Raw genomic sequence first — 9975 nt, 5'->3', positions numbered from 1 at the left:
GAGGCAGTTTGGGTGAGCAGCACCTCTCTGAAGTATTTTTGTTTAAGAACTATCTTTGTGGTTCTGGTTTTCTGTCTTTTAAAAATATTTTGTCATTTTATAGGGTTCCAGAGGAGATTAATTCCTATGGTTAGCTGTCAATCTGTCCTTCTTTAGATCATGTTTTCTCCTATATAGAAGTTCCCCAAATAAAGATGCATACACAGAATATAGTCAATAGAGATTACATCAATTTACTTCACATAAGAACAGCGTATTTTGGGCCTATGATTTCTATTTAATATCAACAAAAACAATCTGTACAGAAAACCCAAAGGCATAATATGTAAAACCCATAGCATAATATGTAAAATGTGCAAAAATACTTTAAAACGCAAGTTACTATATAGCATTTGCAAGGTAGAATTTATAGTAATTAAGGACTCTACCTCATTCTAGCTAATTTAATAATCTTTTGCATATATGATCAATGCAAATGTACAAGGCACAACTTAGTGTTGATGCTGAAGTGTGTAACACATACCTTCAGAATATTTATTTGAAGAATTTGGAAAAACATTATTATCATGTTTATATTTTATTATATGAACATCAGTTCATTTCTAAAGGTTCATAAGTGTTACACTGATAACATATATCTTTCAAGGACAAACTGTTTCCTGAACTTAAAGGATGAAAGACAAGACCCCTGTTACTTTATATTTTTAAAAAAATTTATATATATATACATATATATGTACACACCCACATCACGCACAGGAAACTTCCCATAATCCAAAGGGAGGCCACTTCCTTATTGGTAAAGATTCCCATTACAGTATTTTATGACAGTAATTTTAAAAATTCATACTTATTTACCACCTGTTTTGGTCAATCTTGCTACAAAAAGACAATGGGATTGACAATTTTATTCTTCAAGGTAAAGACAATGCCTAATTTAGAAAGTCTTTCTCTTGAGATCGCACAGTGAAAGGAATCATTTAGTTAAATACAAAAGCTTGCTTTCTTTAAAGAAATTACTTTAATCTATACAGAAAAAAAAAAATCAACCTATTAAAATCAATAAGAGCACTGGCTATAACACAATTCAAAATCTTTCTAAACCAACCACAGTACTCTTTATTGTTTTATTGCCCATCCCTGAGAGTAAAGTTTCTATTATTTCAAATTTTTTAATGAAGTAAATTTTACATTGATAAGAATGTTCAACAATTTATTTTCAAAATATAAAGCCCTATTTCATTTTATTAAAAAAAAAGGTCAAATGCTCTTTGCTAAGTCCACCACTCATAAAAAATTCTAAATATTTGTGTCAATCAATGTTCAATATTCTTTTTACTGGGTAATTTGTAGTTTCATGCCATTTACATTTTACTCATTTCCTTATAAATGCATTATTTTACAATTTTTGTTAGTTGGAGTATTTAATAAGTAATGGAGGAAAGTACAGTATAAAACTTAAAGGAATCTGAAGTGAGATGTATATTTCCCTGTAGTACAAGAGCTTAACTGGAAATAATTGGATGCCACCCAAGAAAGGCAAAAGTATCTATGAAAAGAAAGAATACATATGGTAAACGTCTTCCTTGTTGTCTTTGGTTTAGCCTTCTTGGCCAAAATCTTCTGTAAACTTCTTTAACTTCAACAAGTCATGTTCATTGACTGTAGGTTTTGTATTCGATAGCGACCGTAACATATCCGACTGTCAGGGAGAGGAATGTGGGGATGGTATGAATGACAGATCTAATAAACCAAACATCATGGAAGCATCATCATTATCGTTACCAACTTTAACCTAAGGTAAAATATGAATATGCACAGTGCCATAAGCTACTGATGACAAGTTCCCCTATTCTTTCTAGAGAACATCTGAGATCATGTCATTCCTTGGTGTAGAAACTTTCAATTTCTTCCCTGGTCCTGATCTAACCCTCCAATGCTCCCAGATACCCATGAGAAGGATGACCCCATCAGCCTGAGGTTTTAAGACTCTCTACACCTGGGTCAGGATGTAATTTCTGGCCTTATGGTTTTCTTTAAAAAGATATCAGTTCCCTCAGTAAATACAAATTCAAAAGGAAGATAGTAATTTACTACAGATCTCTCTTCAATGACTTTCTCTAAATATTCCTTATATCATCATATAATCTTATAAATTATTTTAAATCTTCCAATATAAACTATAGAAATGTTTTTTGTAGTAAAATTATTACTACTTTTAAATTGCACTTACTGAATTTTACTACAAAAATACATTTCTATAGGGCAGTCATTTATACTTTAAGTGAAGCAGACTAATATTATTTCAAAATCAAGTAGCCAGAATTTTAAAAAATTACACTTAAGATTGAAATATAAGAAAACATGCTAATATCAGAGATACACTAAAAAAACAAATGTCTTGGCTGGGGATGTGGCTCAAGCGGTAACGTGCTCGCCTGGCATGCACGGGGTGCTGGGTTCGATCCTCGGTACCACATAAAATAAAAATAAAGATGTTGTGTCCACCAAAAATTGAAAAATAAGTATTAAAAAATTCTCTCTCTCTCTCTCTAAAAAAAAAAGCAAAAACAAGCAAACAAACAAAAAAATGTCTCCTATAAAACTGTGTAAGGAAAAGTGATGAAAAAGACCATTGTTAAGTTACTGTAAATTCTTCAAAGCTGTTGAACAGACTATAAAAACTTTTAATAGCAACACATCAAAGATTCAAACAAAAAAGGATTTCTGAACAACTTTGCAGATAAGCATAATTAACACATACATATATGTACACAAACATGTATGTGCATATGTCTACATTGTCTGTTATGTCTGTCTATATATCATGAAAGTTTCTTCTAAGTTACTGTTAAACCTTATCATAATGCTCCTTTAGCTGAAGCAGAAAATTTTGAAAAATTCAACAATAAGAAAACAAACAATAATAAACATAACTTTTCAATAACCCTAAGTTCTCTAAAAATATACCTTATAAAAATCATTTTAATTCCTGCACTATAAACTAAAGAAATATACTTTTTGTGGTTAAAACTGTTTAGTCAATTAAATTTTTTTTTTAAAGAAAAAGAGTTAAAAATGTTCAAATTTTTAAAATCTCTATTATTTATACTTCTCATGGAGCCTTGAGAAGTAAAACAGAAAAATACCCTATAATTAACATTTCTGGTTATTTTGAAAAATGTGAGTCTTAAAAATAATTTATATACTATATATGAGCTTTTGGGGGGATGATCCAGCTTTAAGACCTATAAAATCAGAGAACTGTAGTTCTTAAAGTAGGCTTTTTGCCCATAGCATAACCCCAGTGACTACGATCCTAGAGACTAAGCAGGCCGAGGCAAGAGAATCCCAAGTTAGAGGCCTGCATGGGCATCTCAGCGAGACTCCCTCTCAAAATAAAAAACCAAAAGGGCTGGGCATTTAGCTCAGTGGTAAAGCATTCCTGAGTTCAATCCTCAGTACCGAAACAAAACAAACAAAAAGCAGCTTTTTCACTTAAAGTTCATGTCCCAAGAAAATATTTTAAAGATAATCATTTTTATATTTTGAGTTTGATTAAGGTCGATTATTGCCGATAGTGGTGGCACAGGCCTGTAATCCCAGCGGCTCGGGGGGCTGAGGCAGGAGGATTGTGAGTTCAAAGCCAGCCTCGGCAACTTAGCGAGGCCTGAGCAACTCAGTGTGACCCTATCTCAAAATAAAATATTTTTAAAAAAAGGGCTGGGGATGTGGCTCAGTGGTTAAGTGCCTCTGAGTTCAATCTCCAGGACCAAAAAAACAAAACCAAAAAACGTAAATTATCTTTATAATTTTTATAATAGTATTAAGTAAACGAGCCTAAACATACTAACATTTCTAGCAAATCTTATACAATATAATGTTTTAAAATATTTCTTAAAAACAAATAAAATTTCAAACCATGGAAACAACTGGTTCCAGAAGTTTATCTCCAGGGACATCCATCCATGTCATTTCAATGGCACCGGGATCGCCTGGAGAGCACGGTGTCAGCAGATCATCTACAATGCTGTTAGGATCAGCTTGGGAAGGTCCACGAACCTGTAAGAAACCACCAATTGAAACATTTACTTGAACAAATTAAATAAAAATCAAGACTTAGGTCACTAACAGGAAAACTAAAAGTGTATTAATATTTTTTTTATGTTGCATTAAAATTTTTACTTTAGGACAGATTTTGGCTGATTTAAATTTTTTTCTTGACTTTTTCTACATTTTGATTATATTTATAATACACTGTATTATGGGGGGGGTTAAGGAAGAAATAGTTACAGTAGTTATACTTTCCTGTTGCTTCCTCTAATGCTTATTAAGTGATAGTAATCTTAGAGATCAAAAATAGACAAGTTAAAAAATTTTTTAAGTTACTATTTTCATGGCCGAGAAATGTGATGCCTGGCAACTTTAGTCTGAAATTACTGAATCTTTTGTCTCTTTTAACAAAACCTTTTCCAAATATAAGTACAAAATCAAATGCTAACAATTTCTGATACATAACTTGTTAAAATAAAATTTTAACAATATCCAGAAAATGAAGCATTGTGACATAGAGTCACATGATACTATTCAGATAGCAATAGATTTGTATCAAATTGGGGTTGCTTTCATGTATGTCTTATCAAGATCAACTTTTAAGTATTATTTTAGGATTGGTGCAGGTGTGGAGAAACACGCATTCTCAGTTTACTTATGTATATTTGACTGTCTATCTTTCCTTTTCCAAATTTCAGCTGCATGAAGTCAGAAGTATTTTTCATTTTTCAGCTGCTGTACCTTCTTCTAACTCTGAGCCCAGATTTACACTTTAGACATATGATTAAGTAAATTAATAAAAGGGCAAACCAATTCTTGCTAATTGAAATAGTTAGCCTTAAAAACAGAGAAAATGATGGCCAAGAAATATATGAAAAAATCTTTAGCTTCAGTAGCAGTTAGGGAAATGCAAATCAAAACTACATTGATCTCACTTCAGTCTGACTAGCAATTATCAAGAATACAAATAATAACAAGTGTTAGTGAGGATGTGGGGGAAAAAGTATACTCATATATTGTTGGTGGGACTGCAAATTAGTGCAACCACTCTGGAAAGCTTGTGGAAGATTCCTCAAAAAAGTAGGACTGGAACCACCATATGACCCAGCTGTCCCACTCCTTGATATATATCCAAAAGATCTAAAGTCAGCATACTACAGGGATACAGCCACATTAATGTTTATAGCAGCAAAATTTATAATAGCCAAGCTATGGAACTAACCTAGATGCCCTTAAACAGATGATTGGATAAAGAAAATGTGGTACATATACATATTGGAATATTACTCAGCTATAAAGAATAATGAAATTATGGAATTTGTTGGTAAATAAATAGAACTGGAGACTGTCATGCTAAGTAAAATAAGCCAGACCCCAAAAGTCAAAGGTTGAATGTTTTCTCTGCCACGTAGAAACCAGTCTAAAATAAGGTAGCGGTGGGGGGTGGGGAGAGGTTTGGGGGTAGTTAAAAAAAAAATCAGTGGACTAGATTGCAGGTGGGCAGGGACCAGGTAAGTGGAATGAATCTAAATTAACTTTCTTATGTACATATATAAATATACCACAGTGAATCTCACCATCATGTATGTCCATAAGACACTAACTAAAAATACACAAACAATAAAAAACAAACAAACAAACAAAAAACCCAACAACCCTATAAGTACATAGCACAAAGATCAGTAAAGCAGAAGAAAGAGAACTAGGCAGTGGAGGGTGGGGGAGGCAAGGGAAAGGGGGAGTACTGGGGACTGAATTAGAGCAATTTATATTCCATGCTTTTATAATAATGTTAAAATGAATCCGAATGTTAAAAAAAGAACCAAGTGGGGGGAACCCAGTGGAAAATATGGAGCCACAGAGATATCTACTGTAAATGGTGATCCAAAGCCCCAGTGTTAAAGACAATCTGGGTGCTTCACTTTTATGCTACCAACAAGGACCTTTCTTCATGGTTATATGTCCTGACCCTGGTAGTTAAGACATAAAATGGAGTGATAAATTCTGGATAAAATTTATTGCTTCCAAATGTCAAAGAGAATTTAAAAGAAATATAATGGCTGTGGCATCAACTTAATCCTAAGCTTACTATATTTCTTGGTAAAGAAATGGCTGAAGAAGATAAATAGGTGGCATAAACAGTGTTTTATGAATATTATTTCATTTTATTCTTACAACAGCACTTAAATGTTTATCTCCATTTTAGATAAATGAGACTTAAATAGGTAAACCATGATTCCTGGCTTTAAGTTAAAATTTTAATTCAAGCTCTAACTTTAAAAAAAAAAAAAACTTTAGTATGGTATATTGGTCTTATATACTGTGTGATTACTTTTTCTAATAGTATATGTATATAACACATACATATATATATATATAAACTGTCACATATACTACTATGAGTAACACTAGATATTACTACCCTCAAGCCTCAAGATGGCTGGACTGAGTTACCTAGTCCACTGTTACTTAAGTCAGGATCTCAAGACCAGGTCTTTTTACAACACTGTTATCTTAGCCATCTATGCTCCAACTTCCTCAAGCAGGTAGAAAAGTGCATGGCAGGACAGCAGAATGGTTGTGACTTCAGTACACTTAGAAACAGATCACACCTCTGCCCCATTCTAGTTGTAATACACTAGACAAACTGTTAGATCCAAGTAACAGATGAATGGCTATGTGCACCTCTTTGTTTTTGTGAGGACCAAATGAAATAATAATAGAGTGCAGTGCCAGACAATGGGAATATCTAATAGACATGAGCTTGTATTATTGTTCTTCAGGTATAAATGTACCAATTCTGCTCAAGGTTTTTCTAGCTACATCAGCAGCAGCCTTACAACTATATAAATTTGTACACTTATGTCTAAATTATATGGAGAAATTTCAAGTTATTACTTAGAAAATCTTAAGTCACTTTAGGACTATCCATGGTTATTAATAAACTTTATTGGAGAACTTATTTTCAACACAACAAAAAAAGTCTATTCTATAAACCCAACTATTATATTTTATATATATATATACACACACACACACACACACACCACTGAACTCTAACTCCTCTGAAGACAAACTAATGATGGTCTTGAAACTTCATCTTAAAAATACATGAAAAGTTATTTACCTTTTTGAAATGCGTAGCTGACTGCACTTTTCTAACAGGTTGCATAAGTGCATCACGTACAATGATGCTTATATCTGCTCCTGAGTAGCCATCGGTTTTCTTCCCAAGATCTCGGAAATCAGCTTCTGTAAGGCTATTTTGAGTGGCGCCCAAGTGTAATTTAAACATTGCTGCTCGGGCATGGGCTTCCGGCAAAGGAATATAAATTCGTTTCTCAAATCTTAAAAAAAAAATATCAAGGATATTAAAACATATACTAATTTTAACTGAAAATTAGGGTTTTTTCAAGAAGAAACAGATATTTAACATTCTCAGTTATACCAACTGGAACAATGTGCCAGACTTAAACATATGCATTTAGGTTAAATAAAGGACACATTAAAAAAAACAAAGTAAAAGTAAAATAGCTAGGAAACCAGTTTGGAATCTTTCTCATACAATTTTTGGGTAATTTTGGCCATAGTGTTTACATGCCTGGAATTCACTGATTTTGTATACTGGGGATTGAACACAGGGGCTCTTTACCACTGAAGTATATTGCCAGTACTTTTTACTTTTGGGACAGGCTAAGTTTCTGAGGCTGGCGTTTAACTTGCAATCCTCCTGACTCAGCCTCTGGAACTGCTGGGATTATAGATGTGTGCCACTGCACCAGGCTTATTATATGCCTGGAATTCATGACATAAAAAGATATATCCTACAGAATAATATTTCTAAAAAAATTGTTCTTTGATCTCTTGATCAAAGAATTAATGCATAATAAAACAGAGATAACAAAAATTTTCTAAATTTAATAGTAAAATTAGTCAAACTCTTATAAACATTATATAACATGTCTGCTTTATTATAATGAGTATATTCAAAAATCTTATATCATAAATAACAAATACTATGCTTTTATTAATAGTCATTTTACATACTTAGAATTTCAGTATTTGGAGACAGGGAGAAAGTGATGAAGGACAACTTAATTGGTCTTTGTAGACTTTTCTCCTTTAGGTAACTCTCCATGGCTATGAGATTTAAAAAGTTTTGTTACTTTTAGAGATGGGTTTGGAATCAGGCTATTTTTCAAAAGTACCTAACATATTTCCTTTCTTGGTACTGACTGGTAATCTAGCATATTAGCAAATCAAACCATGAATGGGATAAAAGTGGCAAGGACTGAAGTGTTTTTTTTTTTTTTTTTTTTACCATGCACAATTAAATTCAAGGGAGTTATGAAGCAGTGAAAAGTGAAGTCTTCCTACCTTCCCTATAACTGAATTTTCATATTCAACTTAACAATTACTGACTTAATTTTTCTTTTACTAAAAAATCTACTTATGTTATTTGTAATTGTATAATAATCATTATATAAAGATTTTATATGAAGGATTTTCACTGAACGTCATACCTTCGTCGAATGGCAGAATCCAGAACCCAGGGTATATTTGTAGCTCCCAGAACCAAAATTCCATCATTGTCCACACCAACCCCTGTATTAAAATAGGTAATATTTTAAATAATTGGGTCATTATGGTGTTTTTAAAAAATTGTCTGTATGTTCTGTTAAGAAATGTAGTGATTCAGCATTGAAGTGCCTCATCTTGAGTCTCTCTGAAAAACCATCTATGCTCAATCAAATGTCATATTAGTATAATATAATGCAAATATTCCCAAGAATCAAACCTCCTAGATTACAGATGAATACTTTTCTTTTTTTGTTTTGTTTATTTCTCCCACTTTTAAAAAATTTATGTATGACAGCGAATGCATTAAAATTCTTATTACACATATTCAGCACAATTTTTCATATCTCTGGTTGTATACAAAATATATTCACACTAAATCGTGTCTTCAATCATGTAATTTGGATAATAATGATCATCACATTCCATCATCATTTATAATCCCATGCCCCCTCCCTTCCCCTCCAACCCCTCTGCCCTATCTAGAGTTCATCTATTCCTCCCATGATCCCTCTCCCTATCCCACTATGAATAAGCCTCCTTATATCAAAGAAAACATTCGGCCTTTGGTTTTTTGGGGTTGGCTAACTTCACTTAGCATTATCTTCTCTAACTCCATCCATCTACCTGAAACTGCCATGATTTTATTCTCTTTTATTGCTGAGTAATATTCCATTGTGTATATATGCCATATTTTTTTAATGCATTCCTCTATTGAAGGGCCTCTAGGTTGGTTCCACAGTCTAGCTATTGTAAATTGTGCTGCTATAAACATTGATGTGGCTGTGTCCCTGTAGTTTGCTGTTTTTAAGTCCTTTGGGTATAGACTAAGGAGAGGGATATCTGGGTCAAATGGTGGTTCCATTCCCAATTTTCCAAAAAATCTCCATACTGCTTTCCATATTGGTTGCACCAATTTGCAGTCCCACCAGCAGTGTGTGAGTGTACCTTTTTCCCCATATCCTTGCCAATACTTATTGTTGTCTATATTCATAATAGCTGCCATTCTGACTGGAGTGAGATGAAATCTTAGAGTGGTTTTGATTTGCATTTCTCTAAATGCTAGTGATGATGAACATTTTTTCATATATTTGTTGACTGATTGTATATCATCTTCTGAGAAGTGTCTGTTCAGGTCTTTGGCCCATTTATTGTTGGGTTATTCATTTTTTGGTGTTTAACTTTTTGAGTTCTTTATATACCCTAGAGATTAGTGCTCTATCTGATGTGTGAGGGATAAAGATTTGCTCCCAAGATACAGACTCTCTATTCACCTCACAGATTGTTTCTTTTTCTTTTTTTTAAAAGAGAGAGAGAGAGAGAGAGAGAGAGAGAGGGAGGGAG

General features: G+C 33.0%; 1 protein-coding gene across 1 annotated transcript in view; it reads right to left on the bottom strand.

The window, feature by feature from the left end:
* Nucleotides 1–208: 208 nt before the first annotated feature.
* Vps4b (vacuolar protein sorting 4 homolog B) overlaps nucleotides 209–9975 on the bottom strand; it is a 34804-nt gene continuing 25037 nt past the window's right edge. The window contains exons 8-11 of the mRNA XM_015482322.2: nucleotides 8577–8658; nucleotides 7181–7400; nucleotides 3922–4062; nucleotides 209–1702 (exon numbers count right to left, since the gene is read on the bottom strand). Of these exons, the coding sequence (XP_015337808.1) occupies nucleotides 1601–1702; nucleotides 3922–4062; nucleotides 7181–7400; nucleotides 8577–8658 (545 nt within the window). The 3' untranslated portion in view covers nucleotides 209–1600. The remainder of the gene's footprint in view (nucleotides 1703–3921; nucleotides 4063–7180; nucleotides 7401–8576; nucleotides 8659–9975) is intronic.

Source organism: Marmota marmota, unplaced genomic scaffold, assembly GCF_001458135.2.
Source record: "Marmota marmota marmota unplaced genomic scaffold, marMar, whole genome shotgun sequence".
NCBI classification, from domain to species: Eukaryota; Metazoa; Chordata; class Mammalia; order Rodentia; family Sciuridae; genus Marmota; species Marmota marmota.
The sequence above is the reverse complement of the archived record's forward strand: the minus strand, read 5'-3'. Positions and strand labels throughout refer to the sequence as shown.